The sequence below is a fragment of the Acomys minous genome, assembly GCF_964271855.1.
Source record: "Acomys minous genome assembly, chromosome: 9".
NCBI lineage: Eukaryota > Metazoa > Chordata > Mammalia > Rodentia > Muridae > Acomys > Acomys minous.
In genome coordinates, this window is record NC_140490.1 from 37,888,413 (window position 1) to 37,913,112 (window position 24,700).

Below are 24,700 nucleotides of genomic sequence, written 5' to 3' on the forward strand. Positions count from 1 at the left end.
AAGCTACAGTTCTCTTGCTATGGTTGCCAAGTGGAGATGACAGTCTTGTTTGTTTCTGTGTCTCTTCTATGCACAGTAAGACCCAGAATATGCTTTATGTTAGTCGTGTGCTTCTCTCAGAGCATACTGTGAGGGAAGCAGCGAGGAGCACAGTGGTAGAGCTGCAGGTGGGACAGTTGGCTGCAGGCAGCTTTGGTGCACAAACCGCTAGGCTCACTAGATGCCCAGTGACACGTGCTAGCAATGATTGAACGGTGTGGGGTACAGCGAACAGTGGCAGGAACAACAAGAAAACACAGGACTGAAGTGATGCAGCACTTGTCATCCCTGCAGTGGGAGAGGCAGCCATTCTCTCAGCCTGAGATGGTTTCTGAGCGCTTAGAAGCTGCCCCCAAGAAACCCCAGCTCCACTCAGAGCTAACTTCCTGATGATTACTTCAAAACTCTCAGTCCGGGAATGAAATTTAATGACCTTGGGAACCTTCCCAAAGAAGGAGAAATGAATCTGCCCTAATTGGGGAAAGAAAGAGCTTGGAAATGAATAGTCTCTGATTACCCATTTATAAATCCACGGCCGAGAGTATCTGGAAAATTAACACTGGGAGGGACAAAAGCAATAACAGCTTTAATTAGGATATTAAGTTTGATACCTAGGGAGCCACAAATGCTTATGTACCTCACCCAGTGTTTGGCACATGGAAAAAGTTACCCTCCAAATGTGTTAAGCTGTGCGGTCTGCTCTGCTCTCCGGAAAGCCCCGGGTTCTTTCCTTGGTGGAACTGAGGACTCTAGAAGGAGGTGGCCTGGAAGTTTGCTAGAAGGACATGGAATACACTCTTGATTAATTGCCTTTAATGGGAGCTGCTTTATGATCCAGACAGAATGAACATTCTGCTACTGAGGGCTCTCGGGATGCTCTTTTCTCGCTATCGATTTTCCATCTTACACAGCAGACCCTGGAGAGCTCTCTGCGTCTTTCCAGGACCCTCTAAACTCTGTAAACGTTTTCAGCACTTTTCAAACTTTTCTCCCAAAGAGTCTCTCAGGTACAGCGAGAGCAAACACCTACACCGAGGCTCAGTGCTGAGAACACACTGTCCATACACTGTCGGAGTCTCTTCTCTGTCGGCTTACATGGATTTCAGGTCGATTGCACTGTAAAGTAAGATTTGCCATAGGTTTGCATTCTCTGTGGCCTGCCACGCAGTCTGAGAAACAAGCAGGGATGGGGCAGGCTGCACTGGGAACGTAAAGCACAAGACTCCTATTTCTCTCTTTTTAGCTGGGTTTGGGGCTTTATCTGGAAGGTGCCAGGAATGGGTTCCGTGAGCCTCAGCAGAGCTCTGCATTGATGTTCTGGTTTGTAAGATGTCACAGGTTGTCTGTGGGTGGTCATTTGGAGCAAGCACCTCCATTCTGAGGCAGGCTTACCCTAGATTTTTCCTGGTCTGGTGCCATTTAATCCCTGTCTCTCACCAGCTCTGCAAAAACAGAATAGACACATCAGGAAAGCAGGTCGGTGGTTCCAACTGCAGCCCTGGGAGCATAAACCTTCTACACCAGTTTGCGTTGCTGTTTTCTGCTACTCAAGTGTCCCCAGCCTGCCCCACTTTTAGCCACCTTAAACTCAAGCCTCTGTCTGCTTATGTTAGCAATGCGGACCTAATTCTGTTTCCCTTAAGCAGGCTCTTTTGCTTCCTAGCCTTTTCTCAGGAGCGCTTGAATGCAAGCTCTGCGCGTACCCCCACTCAATAACGCTCCTTCTCTCTGGCATAGACGTTTCAAAGCTCACAAAACTTCTCACAAGCATAAAAACAATACGCACACAGCTGTGGGGCGTGCTGGTCCAGTTTCAGCATGCAGCTTTGTTGTATGGTCCTAGTGCTTGGGGCTTTAGGGCCATGATTTTGTTCTCTGTTCTCAGTCTCTTTGGGAAGGAGGCTGGGATAACACTCTTGTTCCTAAAATGTGGGGACACTGTGTTTCCGACACCAGCAATATGTGGCTCTGGCTACTCGACAGAAGGCTTCTGGACAAGGTTTTTTTGAACACCTCAACTTGGTGTTCAAAAGGAGTTTTAATGTTTATGTAGAAACAAGTATGGAGGTGAGAGTAGGAAGGCCGAATAGAATCATTACCCCCAGGGCTTCGGGCCTTAGAAGTGCCCAGGGCTCCTTACTGTCCTCTGGGTCTCGGGGGAGAAAGCTGAAAGGAGCAGGCGAAAGTACTGAGGATGGCAGCTGGGTCATTCTGTGTCAGGCATCTTTCTGCATCCCCAGCCCCCGTACGTCAGAGGAGGGGACCTGCTTCTCTGTACCTGCTCTTCAGAGCTAAGGACCCAGCAAGACTGGCTGACTAGTCCCCCTGCCTAGCTGAGATCTTATAATAATAATATATCTCCTCCTTCCCTTTCTTTCAGCTTTGACCTAGCCCCAATGCTGCCCAATTCTGTTTTGACATCCTTTGCCCCTTGTGACCTCATTTTCAAAGGGAACTCAGTTTCTGTTGGAATTCAGACCCCATATGGGTAGGGTAGGGGCACAGCACACCCCTTCCCTCAAACCTCTCTGCTCCAAACCCTGCAACCTATACCTTCTTGGTGCACAAAGGATGGGGGTGGGTCCTTCCTGTGGTGACTAGTCATGGCTGCTGAGAGTGGGACAATCAGCACCAGAAGAATTAGTTCTGTGCACATCTTTGTTCTGAGGGTGGTTCCGTGTTTTATGGGGTTGTTAATTGCATTAAAATGCTGCCCAGATACAGGAGATAGACTTTCTGAATGATGGGGACCCCTTTTCCTGTAAATATTTTATTTCTCTGGTGCTTGCTATGGTCTCTGATCCTCCTACACTATGAATTGGTTCTTTTGTATTTTAAGTAATTCTCTCTCATTTGTTCATTCATGTCTTATGAGTAATTTATGTCAACTATAGTGAGGAAGGACTCAAGTATTTTTACTGTTAAAACATTGGATGCAATTCTGGCCATTTGGAGGGATGGGAGGCCATGACTTCTCTGTGGACAGGGTCCTGTCCTCTCCTTAGAGGTCCAGCCTGGCTCAAGTCCTCTCACTCTTGCTGCCCCATCTCTGTTGCTGCCAAGCTTGGCATACCTCTCTGTCTGCACTGCAGGCTGAAATGCTTCATAGGAGCAAGGCGGGAGAGCTGTGTGGCTGAATCTCCCCCACTTCATTCTCTGGGCAGCGGGGCTGCTTTTGAAAGATCCCTTGAATAAAAAAAAAATTGTAACAGCAACACAAGCTTATCCAAATACCCTAAAACTTGGCTTGTTTCTTGTTTGCTTGCTTATTGAAACAAGGGCTCAAGCAGCCCAGGCTGGCCTTGAACTCACTATGTAGCCAAGGATGACATCAACTCCTAGTCCTTCTTCTAAGTGCTGGCATTATCTGTAGGTGGTACCTATTAGCATCAGGTAGCTTGGTCTGTGGCTACTTGACACCATGTCCGCCACATTTGTCCTCTTCTTGGGGTGCTTCATTAGCGGTCTAGTGGCTTAGTGTGACACTCATCAGAACTGAAGGCCAGCATCTCTGACTGGTTGACCATAAAGACTCAGCATCTGAGTGTTTGTTACCAGCTGATCAGTGAAGACTAAGCTGCTTTCTGTGTGGGCTTCCTCACTGCCGAGTTAGACTATGTGACAGTCCATTATCCTGTAGATCCATCCATGCCACGGTTAACAACCCAGTCCCCTGACCAGCTGAGATCTTATAAGATGCTCCCACTTCCCTTTCTTTTCACTTGGAGCCAAGCCACTGCTGCCCCATTCATGTTCTGCCGCCCTTTGCCCCCTGTGACCTCACACTCAAAGGGAAATCAGTTTCTTGTTGGAGTCACGGAGGGAGGGTGCTCCCTTCCTCTTTCTGGAGCACGTAGGAGGAAGGGGGAGGCTGAAGTGACAGCCTCGGAAAGGGGAATGGCTAGCCCAGCTGATGCAGTTCTGTGCTTATGGACACACATTTCTACAGCCGGACCAGTGCACATCTCTGAATGGATTGTGTTCTGATGTTTAGGGTGACTAAATGACCATGTTGGCCTTAGCGGTGGCTGCTCATAATGCCTTGTTCTGTGTATGAGCTGAGGGCCCATCCTCTCGCTGGTGGGTGTCATTAGTTCTAGCCAATCATGGGTAATCCTTAACTCCTCCATCTCAGAGGCAAATGGCAAAATTTCTCAGGAATGGACAAGAACCCATTCCACCCTTTGGCCATGACTCTAATTTCTTTTGTCTCCTTGCTACAAATAAGATTCTCCAGGATGCAGGAGGGACTAGATCTTCTAACAATAGTTCTAGATCTGGCATCTGCAGATACCAGCCATGTTAGCCTGTAGTCTGTGGGCATCTGAATTTATTCCTGAGTATTCCAGAGGTACGACAGAGTCTAAAGCAACCAACCAGAAGGAGTTGGAGGAGGAGGAGGAGGCTGGGCCTGGCGTGGGAGGGAGGCGAGGCTTCAGGAGAAGCAGGCTGTGGAAGGGCGTAGGTGCTTCTCTAGAAAAAGGACCAATCTGACTTTTGGTCTTGGCTTGGTCACTGAGGCTTCCTGGTACCAAGAAGCTACTTTGCTCCTGACGCAAATCAAATTATGTTTTTGTCTAATTTATCAGGAACATCTACCTATGCTAGTAAGTATAGACCTATACATAGATCTTTAGAAGAGCTGCGTGCTATTGTGCACAGATGGTGGTTCACTGGGTAAGTCGTTTACCTGTTTATGACGTTAAGGACTGAGTGTTACTCACCTCTCCCAAATCAGCATGTTAGAGTCTCAACACACAGGTGGCCATATTTGTAGATGAGACTCCTAGGAAGCGATTACAGTTAAGTTAGGTTTAGAACCTCTATAAACGTTATAGGGTGGGGCACCAACCCAATAGTCAGTGCCCCTCCTCATCAGAGCATACTAGGAAACCTCCTGCATATCTCTTCGAGGGCACACAGCCAAAAGGCAAGGCCACACGAGGACAGAGTAAAGAGCCGGCTCTCTGCAAGCTAGGGAAAGGTTCTCACAGAATCTCACCATGCTGAGAAGCATCACAGGCCCCGCCTTTAGAACTGTGAGAGAATAAATACATTGCTTAAGCTCACAGTCTGTGGTGTTTTGTTAACGGCAGCTTGTTCCAGCCTGGTCCCTGTTGCTAAAGGATAAATGCCATGACCAAAAGCAATTTGGGGTGGAAAGCATGGATTTCATCTTATAGGCCACAGTCCTTCAGTTGAGGAATGGCACTGCAGGAATCTGGAGGAGGGGACAGAGAGAGAGGCCATGGAGGAACGCCGCCTTCCGGTTTGCTCCCAGGCCATGTTCAGCTGTCTTTTATACAGCCCAGACCCACCTGCCTAGGGTTGGAACCACACAGGCCTGGATCTACCTACACTCAAGACAATGCACTCACAGGCCTATCTGATCAAGGCAATTCTTTAATTTAGGTTTCCTCTTGCCAGGTGCATCAAGTTGACAACCAACACCAACCATCACACAGCCCAGGCTAATGCAGACGATCAAAGTGTTTATAATTTCCCTTGTTATAAGCCATTGAGAATATCATGTTTTCTTTTTGCCTAATTTTGACTTGCTGGATGATAAGCTATTTCTTTTTTCCTTTTTAAGTTAAATTTTCTTCTATTGTTAATTGTATGTATTCCTAAATCAAGAGTAATAAATGCCTTAAACCCATGCAGCTATTTTTCAGCAATTATTACAAGCTGAATGTCCACACCCTTAATAATTAGGAAGGTATTTTTCACTTTCATGCAGAGAATTGGGAGTCTTCAGAACCTGATTTAAGGGGAAAGAAAAGGAACAAGGCTATCTTCAATCAGCTGTGTCTTTTTGTCCTTTGCCTCCATGTCATTATCTGTCCTCTGCCATCCTCCAGGGCCATTCTGCTGTCTTTGGGCACACAGGTTTAGTCTTCTGTGCCTCTGAAATTAAGTGTACGTGCTACCTGACCACATGGCCAATAAGTCCCTTTGTTCAGCCTCAAAGAACCCGGGAAGCCCTTGAATGTGGAAGCTAAGAGGAATGAAAGAGACTTTCCAAGCCGCTGTCCTTTCCAGCTTCCAGCAACATCCGATGATGAGCGCAATTTGTATTCTGTGAGGCTCTGTCGTCAGCTGGTAAACAAGCTCCTCAAAGAGGGGGGAGGCGAGATGCACACGCAGGTTACCATGGGGACAGACAAGCTATAATAAATGCCCAAGATCCTAGCTAGAGGAGGTTTTCACAGTTTGAAGTAATTTCCTTGTCAGTCATCTGTGAAGTCACTCCTAATGAATCACTGGGCATGCCTGCTCTTCAGATGACTGTTGGCCATGCGTGTCCCAGACAGAGGCTAATCTTAGAAAGCAAGAATGAGAGGATGGGCCTTCATTAATTTGCGTGACCTCTGCATGAGCGAGCTTCTGGGAATCAGTGCAGTGGGCCACGTTTCACACAACTTTTCGCTAAGTCACTTACTTCCCGGGCTCAGAGGGTGGCCTCTGCTTCCCAGAATCCTGTGCAGCTTGGCGAGGGACTAAGGTGGTTAGTTAAGTGAAGGGAGAAAGGGTATTCCGAGACCCTTAAGCACTCCTCTATTTTAATGAGCAGGAGCTCTTGCTTGTATAAAGCCTGTCTGTGCTTGCTTGCTCAGTGCCACTCCACACACAATGCACATGCAAGGCTCCCTCTTCCTGCTCCTGGATACTTAGAAGTGAAAGGTCATTTCAGGAGTCACCAGGATCTACCATATTTACAGTTGTTCTGGAACTTGGAGGTGGCTGTGGCTCCTCTCCATGTTGTCTACTCACCTTCTCAAGGGATAAGGGACACTTGCGACCCCTACCTAGCCTGCTGTAAGCCTGATCAAGTACGCACGGGTTCCCAAGTGGGCCAGACCCCTCCTGTTCCTGGAAAGAAGGTCTCTTTTCCTCTTCAGCATCTGCCTTGCCTTCTTGCCTTGCTTAAATCCACTTTTCCATATGTGCCAGCCCCTCCAGGGAGTTCACCAGCCCTCTGCAAGGTCAAGTGCCCCATCTGTGTGTTTTGGGAGCTGGGAGCATGCAGGGAGGAGATGCTAGCCTCTGGTCTGCCATAAGATGTGTCACATGGAATAAAACTCTGCTAATGTTAGCTGAGTGAACACATACAGGCGTGTGTACTTGCCCAGATGACTGGGGGATCTTTTATGTCAAGTTTCAGATGAAACTTCTCTCTCTCCTCTCAGTGCCTAGGAAGTAGCCTCTGGCTTCCCCATCACAGGGCTTTGACCCAGACCCTTTGTCAGTTAAGCCAGTAGGATATGCCCAAGGACAGTGAACAAGGTTGATCCTGGATTTTAAAATCAATGTAGCTAATTAAAAAATAAACTCATTGAACTCAAAAACAAGTTCAGAAACAATTACGATAATTAAAATATCACCACCTTAATTGAGACCAAGCAATGAGCTTAAAAAAATAAAATTAATTAGAAAAAAAGCCTACATGAAGCTTATAATTAACAAGCTTCTGAATTCAATGTGCTACAGCTCAGCAAATATCTCTATAAATTAATTCTTTTTTTTCTTGAAGACCGATTTGTGAAAGTTATTTTGAAAAATTAATTGGATGTGTGTACTATGCCAATTGCCTCTAAGCTAGTTTCTACAGGAAGATGGGTAGGAGAGGTGACACTGCCTTCCCAGGACCTGTTGGGCCCTCGCTGGCCACATCATCTGTTCAGCTCATCGTTAAGTCCTATAGGTGTGGTGACACAAATTGTAGCAAGGATACTAGATTGTGTTGTTTCTGTATTCTGTCACCAAGGTGTGCTGAGAGAGAGCACACCCTGGAAAGGGTCATCAAGAAGTCCTCAGTGACTTAGCACCAAAGCTTCAAACCTGGGTGGGGCTGTCATGACACTTGGTGTTCCCCCACCCCACAGTGGCAGGGCTTCTCAAGTGCCACTGCTTTAAAAAAAATATCTATATTAGTTATTCATTTTTAACCATCATTATTTTCCAAAAGATTTATTTCTTTTTATTTTCTGTGCATGGGTGTTTTGTCTGCATGTCTATATAGCATTATATTGCAGTGCCCATGCTGCGTCTGTATCTATACAGCATGTGTGTGCAGTCCTCACAGAGATAGAAGAGGAGTTTTAGGTAGTTGTGAGCTGCCTTGTGTGTGCTGGAAGTCAAAACTTGGCTCTCTAGAACTAGAGCAACAAGTGCTCCTAATTGCTAAGCTGTCTCTCCATCCCATGACTATTATATTTGAGGATTTCATACATGAATGCACTATATATGCATTCTTTCCACTCCCTTCTCTGTTACTTCACATACTTTCTCTCAAATCAATGCCTCCCGCCCTTTCTCTCTCTCTCCCTCCCACTCCCTCTCTCTCTCTCCCCCCCTCACCAACCCTTACCAACCCTCTCCTTCCCTTCTCCCCCTCCCTTCCCCCCCCTCTTGAATTCAACTGTTGTCCTTATTTACATGTGTTTAGGTTCCTCTCTGCAGTATGATGACTAGTGGCACTTGTAAGTTGGAGGTAATAAACAACATAATTGATTCTAAAGGCCATTCAATAGGAGGAAAGTCATACCTGGCACTATAAACCCAACCAAGAGCCCATGGCTGGAGAGGTCATAGACCCTAGAGAGTAACCTAGACCAGCATGTACTAAAACCATAAAGATTCATCCTTATGCCCAGAGATTTGTACAGCGCTCTCTCTCTCTCTCTCTCTCTCTCTCTCTCTCTCTCTCTCTCTCCCTCCTTCTCCCTTCCCCCTCTCTCTGTCTCCTTCTCTCCCTCTCTCTTCTCTCTTTCTCTCTCTCTCTCTCTGAGAAATCTCTCCATCTGGTCAAAGTGCAAAGAACAAATGACTGTGGATTGCCCAGTCCCATATGGGACATCTGTAACACCCTCCGCCCCCCCCCACCCCCACCCCCCGCAACACACACACCTAACATTGAGGGAACATTGAGGAAGTGGGGGTGGAAAGATGGTAAGAGCTCAAGGACCAGGACACCTGCTGTGAGACAGTTCCTTTTGGATAGGATATGTTTTCCCCTTGAACTCTCAGCAATATGGCTGCCTGCATGAGATGTGCAAAGACCACACCAATCAATATGCCAGCATGGAAGGAGGAGAGCTTCATGGAGCCCTGCCGCTAAATGAAATGCCATTTCTATGTTGATGTCCTATCAGCCATTCCCTTTAAAGAGGAGCTGGGCGGCCCTGTGCTGTGTGAGGACTGGGAGCCTCGTGGCTGCTGCTCAGAACATGGTAGACTTTGACTCCCCACCCTCTCATCTGCTTTCACACCAAGCATTGCTGAGTCTCAGAGCAAAGTGTATGCTGAAGCAAAGGCTGACAGCTTGATTTGTGACTGTTCTGTTGTGCTATGACGCTCATTTGTTCTAAACAATTCATATATGTGTTTGAAGTACTCAGACTCTCCTAATTACTGTTTAGCAGATTTGATGTCTCTGTGCCAATTGTTCAATATGTGGGTGGAGTTAAGCGATGGATGGGGAGGGGGTCGGTTGGTTGGTTTGTGTGGTGCTGAGACTCGAACTTAAGGCCTCATAAATGCTAGGCAAGGGCTTTCTACCTCAAGTCCTCTTTTTCCCTTTTAATTTAGAAGCAGGGTTATGCTCAGTTTCACAGAGGCTTTGAACTTTAAGATTCTTTCAAGCAGTTGGGTAACAGGCTTTTACCAAGTAGACTAGTTGAACTGACATTTTTTTAACATATTAGTATTTGGAGTGGATATTTTACTTATTAGGAATGTCTGGCTTCAATGGAAAGAGTTATCCTAATAGTAGGACAGCAGATTATGAGAATACAGAGAGACATGGGCCACATGACTTCTGGGCGGTGTGGGGTGGGTGTTGCCAAGTCTAGAGCAAGTAGACAGTGAGTGCAGCTCGGTGCCCACTTCTGTTTGAGTTTTGGGGCTGGTGACTGTGGCTTAGTCCTGAGGGGCAGAATGGCAGGATATGCTGTGGCCTCGCAGCACTAGGCCCATGGGCTCTCAGGAGGCATCTGGAAAATGGTGAGACTGAGCTGTACACTTGGATAAGGTTTGGCCTCTCAATCAACTACAAAGACCTTCCTGGATGATTCCTATACTGTGACACCTAATGGGATGAAGTTGGGGTTTATAGATCAGTTATGGAAATTTCCTCCATACCTCTCGCCTGCTGTTGGTCTTTAAGACTAATTTAAATGTGCTGTGGATTTTGGCTAAGGCCTCATCTTTGGATGATAGGAAGACTAAATGAGGGAGCTTGTTTTTTGTTTTGTTTTGTTTGTTTGTTTGTTTTGTCAATTTGACACTGTCTAGAGCCACCTCGGAAGAGGGACCCTCAACTGAGAAATCTCCCCATCAGACATCCTGTGGGTTTGTCTGGGAAGCATTATCTTGCTCTCTGGTCCATGAAGGGGGGCCTTGCCTCCTGTGGGCAGTGCCACCCCAGGCAGATGTTCCTCAATTGTATAAGAAAGGTAGTTGAGCATGGGCATGCTGGGAGCAAGCCAACAAGCAGCGTTCCTGCTTCCTTCTTGTCTCTGCTCCAGCTTAAGTCCTTGCCCCAGCTTCCCTCAGTGGTGCACTGTGATTGGAGAAATTAAAGCTGAACAAACCCTTTCCTCCCCAAGTTGCTTTTGGTCATCTTTGTTACAGCGACAGAAAACAAACTCGGGTAATGAGCTAATCCAATTTGAGGGCTTAGCTCACAGTCTGCATGTCAGACACACTCGATTGAGTGTCAGCTATTGTTCTTCTAATTATGATGCCTTGTTACCCACTTCGAGAACAAAATACAAACCTTCGAACTCAACAAATATATGGCACGGGCTTACCATCCTAAGACTCGTAAGCGTGCCTACATGCGTTAGCCGGCGGCAGCTGACAAGCCATGAAGGGGTTGTTTCTATTTCTATTCTCCTGAAGAGTGGATGTATAGACAGGGTAGAAGGTAGCTGAAGTAGAACTCAGTCCCAGAGGACCTTGGGCGGAGAAGGTCTGTGCCCTTTCCTGCCTCACACAGCTGATTTGCTGTCTTTGTGACTGTTGTATTGTTCCAGGTCACCTGTGTGGCAGTGTAGACATTAAACGTTCAACTGCAGAAGCAAAAAGAGTTCAAATTTTACCCCAAGGCCTGTCATATACGTTGCACAGCGTTGCAAATGTCAACACCCATCAATGAGGCCAGCCTGGATTCTCTGAAAACCACTGAGGCAGAAATCCAAGTCTCCACGGCATTGGCATCCACTGTTGGAAATGCCTTAACTGGTCACTGTGGGGGGTGAGGGGTGGGCGTTGCCGATGGTCTAGTCTCAGATCTCCTGAGATCGTAAGTGGTGAGTGGAAGTGAGCGAAGAGACAAGGAAGGACAGACATAGTCCTCATGGGTGGTCGGATTCTAGTCCTTAACGGATGCCTTAGTTTTGAAGGCATCTTAGAGAGCAAGTTGGGCTGCACCACAGCCCAAGGTATGATGCACAGACTATATATACCAGCCTCCCAACTTCCCATACATTCACCTCCAAGACACAAGTGATTTCTACACAGGATTAAGAAGCTCTGCCTGCAAATTTCTGGAAGGTTCAGCCGAGGAGGACTCTGAGGGCTTTCTCTGTGACTTGCCTCCCAGAGGCCCTTCTCAGCTTAAGAGCTAGGAGCAAACCTTGTCCCTGGGGATCAGACCAGCCTCTCTCTTATAGGAGCCCATTTCTCTGTTAAGCTCCAGGAGTCAGAACGTATCCCTTGGGAAGCAGGCTCTACCAGGCAGCTCCGCTCGGATTGGAATCAGGGCCTTGTTGCTGCTGAGACTGACAAAAGAGCGTACCCTGGTTGTTCATAGGCAGAGCCACCCTGCAAAACTCAGCAGTAGCACCTTCCTAAAGTAGCAGAGTTCCTAAAGAAAGGTGTGTAGGGTTTCCAAACCAGGGCTAGGAGAAGACTTGTGACAGTCTGTGTAGCGGCTGGAACCTCATCGGTGGGGTGGGCAGTTCTGCAGTTCCTGCTTGGAATGCCAATCTGTGTAACCAAATGTTTGTGCGCGGATGATGTGGGGAGCGTCCCTCCCCTGGTTGGGAGAGCCGTTATGAAAGATTTACTGCCTAATAGGCTTTCCGCCTGGAAGCTGGGAGATGGCACAATCGCTTTTTGTTGTGCAGAGAATTCCCAGGGGCCTCCTCTGTGCCCATGATGAGCACGTGTGCCTGAGCATGCAGAGTGCTGATTAGCCCGGGCCTACTGCTCAGCTCCTTCTAGAAAACGCTGCTGTATATGACCTCGTGCCTTTGGGAATCCTTTCTAGAATTGTGTGTCTGAACCAACTTTCCCCCTCTCTCTCTCATTATTCAGGCCTGCGACTCCAGCGAACGCATTGACTTTCCCGTGATTGCCCAAACACGTTGCCCCACGTTTGCTCATGCCGCTCTTCCTGCCTGGCTTGTCTTTTCCATCTTTGCTTTGCAAAATCCTGCCCATCCTTCAAGATTCAATTCAAATATTAATGCTTCACTAATCCTTGCCCTAGAAATTGATCTCTATTTTTCTCTCAAGCTCCCTTATCATTTTCCATGCCCACCATGGCCCTTATCTAATTCTGCCTTGCACAATAAATATTCATGTGCCTGCTTCTTTCCCTCTCACACTTACATCACAACTCTGTGTTGTACAAAATGTCTTGCCCATCCTGAAGGGCTACAAGAAACTTCAACTATTCATGCCCGAAGTCCATTTTTATTGAACAGAAGCAAACACTGTTTTCAGCAAGGATTTGGGGGGGGGGTGTGTAATAGGAAATAATTAAAATTAAACATGGAAGAAGTCACACAAACCAATATGAGGCAATAAACAAAAAGGGACACTATTGGTATTTCCTTGGATCATGTACAATTGTGAAAGTTTTTTTGTTTGTTTGTTTTTAAAGAGTAATTCCTACTTAAAACACAAAGGAATTGCTATCCTGGTGCCAGAGAGGCCTGGGGGACAGATCCAGAGCCCCAGCCGGCTGGAGTTTTCTTTCAGTCTTCTCCAGCCTCAGGAAATAGCACAAACATATACAGCTGGTTTGTTTTCCACTGTTTATTTGAATGGTAATGGAAATTAAATTTCCCCAGAGATACTAACCCAGCTCTCTTTATTCTTTTTATCTCAGCCCTGGACCCGTCCAAGGATCCTTGCCTGAAGGCAAAATGCAGCCCTCACAAAGTGTGTGTGACCCAAGACTACCAGACAGCCCTGTGTGTCAGCCGCAAGCACCTGCTGCCCAGGTAAGGTGGGGAAGGGGGTGGCTACAAGTTAGGGTGCTCTGCGGCTGGTGGATCTGAAGCAGCCGAGCTCTGATGGACACAGGTTGAACGAAAGGAGAGCAGTTGTTTGCCACCTTTTTAAATAGTACTAGGTGTCTATCCTCAGATGATGGTATGGATCTCAGATTGAAAACACAGGCTTACATAAAACAGCAATATTTTTAAAATTATTATTATTATTATTATTATTATTATCATTATTATTATTATTATTATTATTATTATTATTATTATTATTATGTGGGTGTTTGCCTGCTTATTCATCTGTGTTTCATGTGTGTGCCTGGTGCCCACAGGTCAGAAGAGGGCATTGTATCCCAGGTCCTTTGGAAGAGTAGCCAGTGCTCCTAACTGATGAGCCATTTCTCTAGCTCTAAGAACAGCCATCTTAAGTTTTAAAAATCTTCTTAATTTTGACTCTTGAGTCCTCATCTTAACAGAAAATACCTTTTTGTCATCACTGGGGCCCTCCTCTTCCCCAAGTGACCCTGGTGTCCAGGAAGCTTCCAAGCGAGAAAGCAGGAGGTGGCCCTTGATTCTCTGATTGCAGTCCATAGCCTGAGCATGGTGAAGCTTCCCTTCAGGAACAGGAGCCTCCTGCAGCTTGCGTTGGCCTTATCAGCCCCAGTGTGATGCCTAGGACCATGCAGAATGGATGCATGCGTTCCCCCTTGAGCTCTGATGTAAGCCTTTGGAGTCGGTCTTTGGGCTCTTCCTCCTGGAACATTTGTAATAAGTGGCTTCCTCTGAATCTTGCTGGGGCAGTGTCCCTCTGTTCAAATCAGTGCCTGCAGCAAAAAAGAACTCCTCACTTGGAGTGACCCTCTGCCTCTGTCTTCCCTGAGCCTGGTGCCTGAGAGCACATAGTTGGCCACGAGGGAGGGTCCTTTGCTGTGCTTTGCTTTCGCTGTTGTCTTACGTGCAGTCAGCATCTGTGTCTGTAAGACCCAGATGGAGAGCGTGAGATGTGCATGGCTGTTTTCCTAGAACAGCGCTTCTTCCTGGGAGTCAGCTGGGTCCTGGCCTGCAGTGTGGGTGATAAACCCTGGTGGTTACACCATTGAAGAAAACTGACTTTCCCTCTCCCCGCAGCTGTTGATGGCGAAGAGCTTCTTGGCAAGGGTGCAGCTTGTGCCCACTTCCTCTTCTCTCTACTCTGTCTGCCTTAAACGTGTGCAGGTCATTAAGGAATGGGATGTACAAATAGTTTTGTTGTTATCATTTGAAGCTCCTTTTAAAGGGACATATACTCTAAGAAAAAACCATCCAGGCCCTCCTATCCCTTGTGATTTCTGCCTTTTAGGACAGACAGAAATAAGCCCTCATTAGAAGCAAGTAGCAGAGTGACCTGGGGGATAACGTTCCAAGTTGTTCAGCCATTTGGTCCCCTGTATATGTGTGCGCGCATATGTGTGTATGCACGCACACATGGGTCTACATGTTGGAGAATCTTTCACATGCTCTTCCCTAGAATTTGCAGAAATACAAAACGAGAGGCGTTTAGTCTTAAACTCAAATGTGTCTGAGACTGAGGCAGCCACCTCGTTTGGTATTCAGATATATCCAGGTGTAAGGCGTCATTCTCAGCTTATGTGGAAAGGGTAGCCCCCAACCTCCTATGTCTATAAAATTATAAGAGCTCTGGTCACGGGTTTAGGAATGAGACTAGTGTGGGTTCAGTTCCTTGTTGGCTCCCCTATGCCTGTGTAAACTTGTGAAGTAAATTTGTGATCTAAATTTGTATTTCGTCATCTGTTAAATGGATTTAATGCACAGACACAGCATATTTCGTGTGAAAGTTCAATAGAGGTGACGGTGTGTGATGGTGGCTTAATGTCAGTGCCAGCCATTCTGGTAATTAGTAAAACAATTATCATAATAGGTATCATTGTCTGAGTAGTTCTGGAAGCTCAGCCACTACGCCCCCTTCCCAGCCACATATGCTCCTGGGAGAGAAGCAACTTTCCCTTGGGGTTCCTGTCCCTTCCCGGTCTGAGTGTGCCGCCCTCAAACCTGTGAGCCAGATCTCAAGGACTCTGGTGACACTGCTGCTGCCCCTTTGTGTTTGCAATAGGGAAGACAAAGAAAATGACTGCATCTCTGATAAGAGGGCCCGTTCATTACTAGAAAATAGCTCAAGAGTGTGCTTTGGCTAAGAGGCCATATCCTCTTCCTCGACAGGATTTGGGAGGTTGCCTGGCCCAAGGAGGCCTGTGTGTGGGCACTGTGGTTGCATTCCCAAATATCCCTCTCAGAAGTGGGGTTTCACAGTCCTCAGCCCTCGATAGCAGCCAGGTGTGTAACTCCCTCCGGAGCATCTTGGACAACTTCCCAGATGAGACATCTGTCCTTCCACATTAAACTTCAGGGGTCCCCTGGAATAGGGACATCATACTGACAGCTCTATTTATTCACCAATCAGGAAAGTGCTTTTTCGTTCTGTAAAACATCTGTAAACAATCCTGCTAGCCAAGATGGCCCCTGGCAGCTCCAGGGGGAAAATCTCACCTCCAGACTGTGAGAAGCTGCTGACAGACCGCAAGGGGCAGCTGGGAGACCTCAGCTGAAGAGGGGGCCCCAGACATAGGCTGACTCTCAGTGGACTAGGGGCCAAGGCTGGGGAGATGCCATGGGTCTGGATGGCCTGGGGAGCTCCAGTAGCTGGAGAAATTCCTGGGAGCGCAGGTCTGTGGCCACACTGTTTCAGGGCTGACCAGACAGTTCTGATGAGTGGTGGAAAGGAAATGGGCAAGCAGGCCTCCCGCCACCTGGAGTCTCCCCCAACCCCTTGAGGAGGAGATCTGTAGGGGTTTTATCTGGAGGCTTCTGCTATATTCACATCTTTCTCAGAGTGGAAAGTCTTTCACTTCTTCCTGCTGCTCAGCAGTGCTGGTGGGTATGGGCGGGGGGGGGGGGGGGGAGGAGGTTCATGGCCATCTGCTCCTCCTTCACAGTCTCCATGGGATCACTCTGCTGTACCGCAGAGTAATGGATGTGCTCTGGATGGCTTCTCCGTGATGACTTAAAAAGTCTTCAATCTACTTTTGGCATGCTAGTTGATGCTTGTTATAGAAAATATTAAAAATAAATAGGAGGTAGGTAAGGTTTATTTAAATACAGCAACTCAAGTACTTCAATATGCTGTCCAGCCTTCTAGTCTTCTTTTTCTTGTTTTTCGCTAAGACTTGTCTATTTTATCCATGTTAGTATTTTGTCTGTCTGTATGTGTTTGCACGTGTGTGCCTGATGTGCTCAGAGGTCAGGAGAGGGCATTGGGCCTGCTGGAGCTGAGTGGCTATGAGCTGCCCTGTGGGTTCTGGGAACCAAACGGGTCCTGCAGAAGAGCAGCCAGTGCTCTTAACTGCTGGGCCATCTCTTCAGCCCCTGGTTTTGCTTATTGACTTGTTTTAGTCAAAATTTACTTAATAAATATATGCTATACACACTTTGTCCTAATACTTATACCTGAATGCCTTATGTTACTGTAAACTATTATTAAAATTTTTAATGATTACATAATATGCTGTATAAAACATTAGCTTGAGAGGTAGGTCACATTTGTAAGCACATACACTAAGACTATTAAACCTTCAGAAGAAAATAAAGTGAGAGTTCTGTCCTCAGCGTTGACTAAGACTTCCTAAGCGAAACAGCAAATGAGATTTCACCAAATTGAAGATGTCTGATGTTCTATAGATACCCCTTACACTATTTTTTAAAATACAGCATGCTGGGAGAAAATACTTCAGAGAGTTTACTTTATATATGCACATATAAAAGTACTCTTGTGTGTGTTTGTATCCGCTGCGTTTAGAATCGCACAAAAAAATGAGAACTCAAGGTGAACTGATCAAGCAGTTGTGATGTATCTGAATAACTGATACTATTCAGCAATAAACACAAGTAAGCTATTAGTATATCCAACAATCAAATAATGAGCAAATAACAAAAAGGGATGAGACCCAAATGAGTATATAGTGTGTCATCTCCACCTCCTCCCTTCTGGGACCAAACCACTTACAAGGGACACAGACTGCCTGCTTGGGGTGACAGAAAGCACACTAGTTGCCTGGGGAAGAGGAGAAGCAGAGTTGTAGGAGAGAAAGGCTAAGCATCTTATAACTCATGGCCATAGTCAGGCCCCTTGAGACACAGAGATGTCAGACTCCATCCTGGGATGCTGGGGCCTCCATTTGTAACCGAGCTTGCTAGCGATGGAGAGGCTGTGTTAGAGCAACGCCTTATTATTCATTCTTGTCGCAGGTTTTTTTTTTTTTAAATCCTCCCTGAGATATTTTTAAGGAGAGTGTTGTGGAGGGGATGGAGCCAGCAGAGGGCTCCGCCAGCAGGGTCTCTCTGTTGGTTGGGATCATTGCTTCTCATCAGCCTCTCTGTAGGGGTGGGCGGTGGTGTGGTCTCCTGGAGGAGGGCTGAGCATTGATTTTTAACTCTCCCTTGCCATTGATTTTCATTTGGAGAATGGAAAAATTGAAGCATTTGTTTGGGGCTTTCCAGACAAACCACATTCTCTGATTCTGCAGGAGTGTAGTGAATGGGGACAGGGTGTCAGGATGGAACTTGGGGCATCTAAGTGGACCCTTCAAAGCCTTGGGGAGCTGTGGGAACTCATCTATTTTTAAGGAAGGAGCAAAACAGCCCAACTTCCCTGGGGGCTGGGCCTCTCTAATGTAATGGCCCTTCATCTCCACTTCCTCACTATCTGGAATAACAACTAATTCTCGGTGCCAGCAAAGAATTTAGATGCCATTGAGGCTTTCGGTACAGTAGACCAATCTCAGAGCTTTCTCTCTTTTATGTGAACTTGAAAAAAAGAATCAAAGTGTTTGAGGTCAGAGAGAAACACATCACAGGGTGTGCCTCAAATAGCAAACTCTCAGAGGATATTTGAAAGGATGAGGCCATTTCATCTCAGTTTTGTTTTACAACAAAGCTCTGCCTCCCGCTACAGGGGCTTTGAACCGGTTGATTATACATACACATAGCTGTGGAGGCTCGGAAGGCACATGGCCACGCGTGTGGAAGGCGCCAGGCTCCGAGAGCTCCTGGCTGACTCTCTGATGCTTCCCCCATCAAGGCATATCACCATGTCTTGGAGACCACCTCCATTACTAGGGAACAGCACTGATGTGGCTTGTGTCCCTTCTGAGTTCCATTTTAAGCTCAGAGGATCCTCATGGGCAGAGCTCAGATCTGAGGAGAACTTGGTGGTATTCCTCAGCAAGTTGCGGACTCACCGCAGCTAAGTTTGGGCTCACACTCTGCTGAGTCAGTCACTTTGGTAAACGGAAGAAGCTCGACCATGACCTGCCATCTGGCAAAGGCACGCAATGCGTCTAACCCATGCCAAGCATACATCACTGAGGAAGAGGAGAGGAGAGTGGATGTTTCACCCCAGGACTGACTGACTCTGTCAGAATCACTGCATGGATGGAGCTTGTCACCTTCACACAGCTGTCTGTCAGGGCTGTGCTATATCCCACAGGTGACTGAGCTGCTGCTCAGGCTCCATAAATAATTGTCCCGATTGGACATGGCCAACGAGGGGCAGGTTTTCATCTGTCTGTAGACGCCTCACCTTGTACCTGTCACACAACAGCCACTGGGGATGCGGGAGGGGATACCCAAAGATGATGATCTCCGAGAGGGCAGTAATTGTTCTCCTGGTCCCTAAAGTCCCACCATGCAGAATCCTGGACCCCCTTCCTCTAGTATCTACTCTTTATCAAGCACTTTTTCTGGGCACTGGTGTCAAAACTATTTCCTCCCTTCTGTGCCCATACAATATGTTCCAGGTCCTCTGTCCTTTGTGATTTTTCTAAAAGTATTCATTTAAAGCACATGCCACTTAAACATAGAGATGCTGAGCTAATTTAAACCCATGAGATCTTACAACAGAAACACTGTCCATCTGTGTCCAGGACGCAGCTATGCCTACTCCTGCTGCTCCTGCTGTCTTCCCTGAGTGAGGTTTTATAGCTCAAGCCCATGTCTCCCTTCCCCTGCTTTGCTCTATGAAACTGAAGGCACTGATTGGCTAACCTCAATGACAGGAGCAATAGAGAATAGAAAGGAATTCATGCCAGAAATCTGAATAATTGCATGGAATTTTTAGTCCCTTGGAGCAGGGGACAGCCTATAAGGCAGATACTACATTTTGTGGTATGTATCACATTACAAGTCAGATTCACAAAGATATATTTGTTTTTATTTAAATTATTTGTTTCTTGAGAATTTCATGTAGGAATAATATATTTACATCATTCCCCGGCCCCTTCAACTCTTCCCATGTCTCCCACTTCTTCAGTTATTATTGTTACACATACACACCCACACCCACACACACACCCACACACACACACCTTAATGCCCTTCTGAGTTTATTTAATGTTCTGTATATGTTTTTGTGATTAGAAATTAACCAATTTGGATTGGGTAGCCAATCAGTGGCTCACTTCTAGAGAAAATGGGTTCTCCCAGGTGAGGGGCGGGGCATTGTAAAGTTCCCCATCATGTCGTGTCAATTGGTATTGTTGTTATACAGGTCTTGTTTAGGTGTCCACAGCACTGAGGTTTCACAGGTTCAGCTCCCCTCCAATATCTAGAAGACTCTGTCTCCCAATAGACATCCTGATCCTCTGATTCTGATCATGTTTCCTCCCTTCCTCTTTGATTTCTCCTGAGCCTTAGCATTAGGAGTCACATTTTAGATGCATCACTTGGGGTTGGGTACCCTACATTCGCTTGTTTTCTACATTTTGACCAGCTGTGTACCTTTGTAATGGTCACCATCTGCTGCAGAAAGATATATCCAGATCTACAAAGATGTTTTTAATTAACAAATGCCAATTTTCTAGTATAGTGTGGCACTCATGTATTGTATTGTCCTGCCTCCCCCCCTCCCCCACACCCTTCTTAAAAGCCATACTCTCAATGTCACCTGAGGCTGGCTGGGTAGGACATGTTTAGCTGTCACAGGCTCCTGTTAAGTCTCATAGCTTGGTGACCAAGTTTCTGGATGTGGCCCTCAGGGGCCAGAACCGTGGCTCATTGTTACCCACTTTCTAGGCTCCCAGGCCACCCTGCCTGCAAAGGTGGGTTCATGTGTCCCGTTGCCTCTGAAACACTGGCTTCTTGTTAGTCTTTTTCTGAGCCATTTCCTGTTTGCAGGAGATGAGGAATGTTCTGTGCATGGGCCCAGATGTTAAGCCCTGAATCCTCAGAGCTGAGATGACTGGTTCCTTACAGGCCACAGGGCTGTTTAGGGACACCCCCCCCCATTTCCTGCCTCCATGTCTGATGAAGGCATTCAGTGTGTTCCTGCTCTGCAAGCTGCCTCAGATGTTGGCAGTTTAGGTGGTGTTTCTGTGTGTCTGCTTATTAAGCAATGTACCCAGTGGCAAATCTCTAGCTTCAGGATTCAGTGTGTGAGTAAAAAAGGGCTGAGGTGGGTGTGCCATTTTGAATAGATAATCACTGGGTATGACTTCTTGTGGGAGCAGGTCTTGCTGATGGCACACAGGTGCGGATCACGCTCACACACCTGTGCCTGCTCATTGTGAAATAAACAGGCTTGAGCACCCTGTAATATGCTGATATTAAATGCTATCACCCATTCTGAGGACACAGGTTCTGGGGACAGATAGGCCTGACACATGTGGGCCCCTCAAAAAAACATAAACAAAAGTTATACTATTGAGGTATCCCATTTTTTACTCCTTTCTATTTTAGCTTCCTCAGCTGCTTTCTTTTTCCTGTATTACCATACTTTTGCCTGCTCTTGTTTTGCTTGACTCATCAGGATCCCCACTCATAGGCTTCCAGTTTCAACATTTCATACCAGCTGAATTCCACCAGTGAACCATGAGAGACCTTCTTTATCGACAGCAGATGCTGTAGTAGTGACTGTCCCAGGCACTTACCTTACAGATCCTTGGGCCAGAAAATGGGTTCAGCAGGGTTTAGATGGATTTTCAAGACTATCTTTAGAAGGGCTTATGTTTTAAATAGAATTCCCAGGCTAATGTTCTGTCTTTAATGGTCTTCATGGAGGGAAGGGCCACCTTCATGCACAGAGGGACAAGAGCGATGATGTTAATTAGTTTGGGGACCTTGGTTCCCTTCCAGTGCTCTCTCTCGAGTGATGCTTTTCACGGGTCCTCATTGAACCCATGCACTTCCATTATCAGATGGTAAAAGGGCTTCTGGCAGACTGCCTTGCCTCTGATGTTTTCACAGCTATGACCCTTTTGAATGAGCCATGGGGCTAACTCCGATGGGTGATGCTGGTCTGATGGGAGAGGAGGCCATGGCTTAGTATCTCATGGCCATGAGAGACAAGGTTGCGGGGCTGCCCTCCCAGCTGGGATGAGATTCTTTTTCTTGGCATGTACCTAGGGTGACTATGGGTGAATATGGGAATGGTGAAATCCAGGGCTTGAGTCTGTCTGGCATGACTTTGATAGGACCACTTCAGAACACTGCTTACATGTGCTTGTGATGGCAAGGTCAAGGGTATTAATCATATGCTACTGCACTGGAGTTTGTTATGATGCCTTTATTCAACAAACACATGTGGGTACCTTTCTCTAGACACTATGCTGTGTGTTTATAATTCTGTGATAAAAGGATATAATCTACCCTTATAGATATTAAAGTCTGTTAGAAAAGACAGACTTCAACTGAGTATCTAATCACAGATGATAACTCTTCTGTAGCTTAAGGCACACGGCTCCATGCAAGTCACTTCCATTTGTTTGAACAGAGAAGGCCTCATGACACAAGCCAGAAGTAGGGCAAAGTGGTTTTGGTAGGGGGGATACTGGAGCAAAGGCTTATGGGTGAGGAGGAGGAGGGAGGGTGCTGCTGTTCTAAAGGAAGTGAGTATAGGGTAGCCTTGTAGTGGTGGAAAAAGCAATGGAGGGTGTAAGTCTGCAAAGGAAGGCAGAGCTTTGTCATCACACAGTACCTTGATGGCCACAGACACAGGCTTGGTTCTCAGCCAGGTAGGACGGGCATCTAATGTGGCTTTGAGCGTATAGTTTAGAAAAGGCTAAATTTCCTTGATTTCTTGCTCTTGAAGGCAGACTCTATGTTATGGAAGAGATGCTAGAGGTAGGTGTGTGCATGTGTGCAATTGTGTGTGTGTGTGTGTGTGTGCGTGTGCATGTGTGCACATGTGCACAGAAATTCTAAACATCTCCATGTTGAGATTCTGTTCTAGTAGAGGAAGGTAAGGTCACACATGCATCCCTCTAGCATAGGAAGTGAGCAATCCCACCACACAGAGCTGAAGTTCTAAGAAAGGAGGGGCCCCTGCCAATACAGTCGGAGCAGAAGGCAGGTGGAAGGCGAAGTGGGAACAACAGTGGTCAATGGTAATTGTTAGATTTCACTAGTGGTTTAAGAGCAGGAAAGGATACTGACTCAGACATACAGTGACCGATATTGGCATGTGATGTCGATATTAACAGCTGTTAAGTGGCAATTCTTTCCCCAAACCCCATCTTCCGTGCAAGAGCCTCTCTGCAAACAGGCTGCTTTTCTGCCGTGAATCTCCACTCATGAGTTCGTGAGTCTAATCCCTGCACCGTATCATCATGGTAAGTAAAGCAGTGTGGGGCTCAGCGTGTAGTGCATGTTCATGTGTGAACGTCAGGTGCCCCAAGAACAGCGAGATGGGAAAATGATAGCTGTCCTCTTCAGGGATGCCCATGAGTCCACAAGTTCACATGTGCAATGTTCCAGATCCCATCACTGTTGTCATCATCTCTATGGCTGCTATAACAGAATTGCAGGGACCAAGTCAGTTCTAAATGGAAGATTCTTTCTATTTGTCAGACTACTGGAGTTGGAGAAATCATAGCAGATAGCATGCCTGGTGTGATCCTCTTCTGGATTTTAGAGGTTCTTTTTTTTTTTTTTTTTTTCGGTCAGGCCCTCATGTGGCAGGAGGAGACACCCATACCTCCCCAGCCCCTTTATAAAGTCATTAATCCCAGAGCTGGAGGATGCCCAGTGGTTAAGAGCACTCGCTGCCTCTGCAGAGGATTAGGGTTTAGTTCCCAGTACCCACCTTGGAGCTCACAACCACCTTTAACTCTAATTCCAGAGGATCATATGGCATCTGCGGGCATCGGGTATGCACACACATACATGTCAGAAGAACACTCACACACATAAAGTGGAAAAAAAAAAGAAGAAGAATAAAGCCACCAGTTCCAGTCTCACGCTCTAGGCCCAGTCACCACCCAGACACCCCACATTTGAATATCTTAGCATTTGGAATTCAGTTTCACCACACTGAGAGGGAAGCAAAGCGTTCATTCTCTGTGTTTCATTCATTCCAACCCGGGCTGTCCCCAGCTCCTATCTTCATAACAATATCCTCCAGCTCATTTCACTATCAACCTGAAAGTCAAATTCCACGCTCTCAAAGAAAACTGAACCAAATACAGGCGAGACTCAAGGCCCGGTTCTTCCTCCGGGGACTGCTCACTGCTTGTGAGTCTATTAAGTACTTCCTGAAGAGAATGCTAGGACAGCCCTCAGGAACTCGATAAATATTTTGTTGCAAGCAGAAGCAATCATTTAAAGGGGACAACAGAGCTGGCTCCCACAATTCACACTGGATTTTGAGCCCCTGCCTATAACTCCAGCTCTGAGCTGGGTGGAGACTGGATGATCCCTGAGGCTTGCTGGCTTCTAGCCTCAGCAAGTGAACATCAACTCCAGATTCCGGGAAAGGCCTCGCATAGCGAATTATAGAGGGAAACCTGACGCCCTCTTGCGGCCTCCACGTGCGCACCCACACACACCTGTGGGCATGTGCATGCCACACATGTACACGCATACATACACACACATTAAATAATAAATATTTTTTAAGGACATCATTTTGAGCTTGTCACGCTGCCTTTGAGACGCAGCTGGACAGAGGTCCTACCCTCCAGGTCCCCTGAGCACACGCATCTCACCTCCTGGACTCACATGCTAACCATATTGGCCCTCTCCACTTTGTCCCCGAGGAACCAGAATGGCTGTCTGTCCGGCTCCGGCCTTTGGCTCCCCAGCCTGGCAGTTCACAACTGTGGTCCTGCTGTCTTGGCTTGTGGGATCCATGTTAATGAACACTGACCTGATGGAGTTCTCTGCGGTAGTCCTGTAAGGCCTTCAGGGGCTCCTGCATGCTGAGCTGGGTCAGGAAGGTGGCTTCTTAGAGGGCATCTCCCCCCCTTGTTTAGGATACTAACTCCTGGCTTCTGTTTTCATAGCTAGCCAGTCTCTCCATTTCTTTCATAACGGTGCTTGGATTCTGTTAAAACGCTAACCCAAACCCTCTCCTTAACCAGGCGTTGCTTTTTCTT

General features: G+C 46.8%; 1 protein-coding gene across 2 annotated transcripts in view; it reads left to right on the forward strand.

Moving 5' to 3' along the window:
* Positions 1 to 24,700, forward strand: part of SPOCK1 (SPARC (osteonectin), cwcv and kazal like domains proteoglycan 1) — a 462,088-nt gene that overhangs the window by 300,833 nt on the left and 136,555 nt on the right. For both annotated transcript variants that reach the window (XM_084793963.1, XM_084793962.1), the window contains exon 4: positions 13,163 to 13,277. In XM_084793963.1, the coding sequence (XP_084650089.1) occupies positions 13,163 to 13,277 (115 nt within the window). The remainder of the gene's footprint in view (positions 1 to 13,162; positions 13,278 to 24,700) is intronic.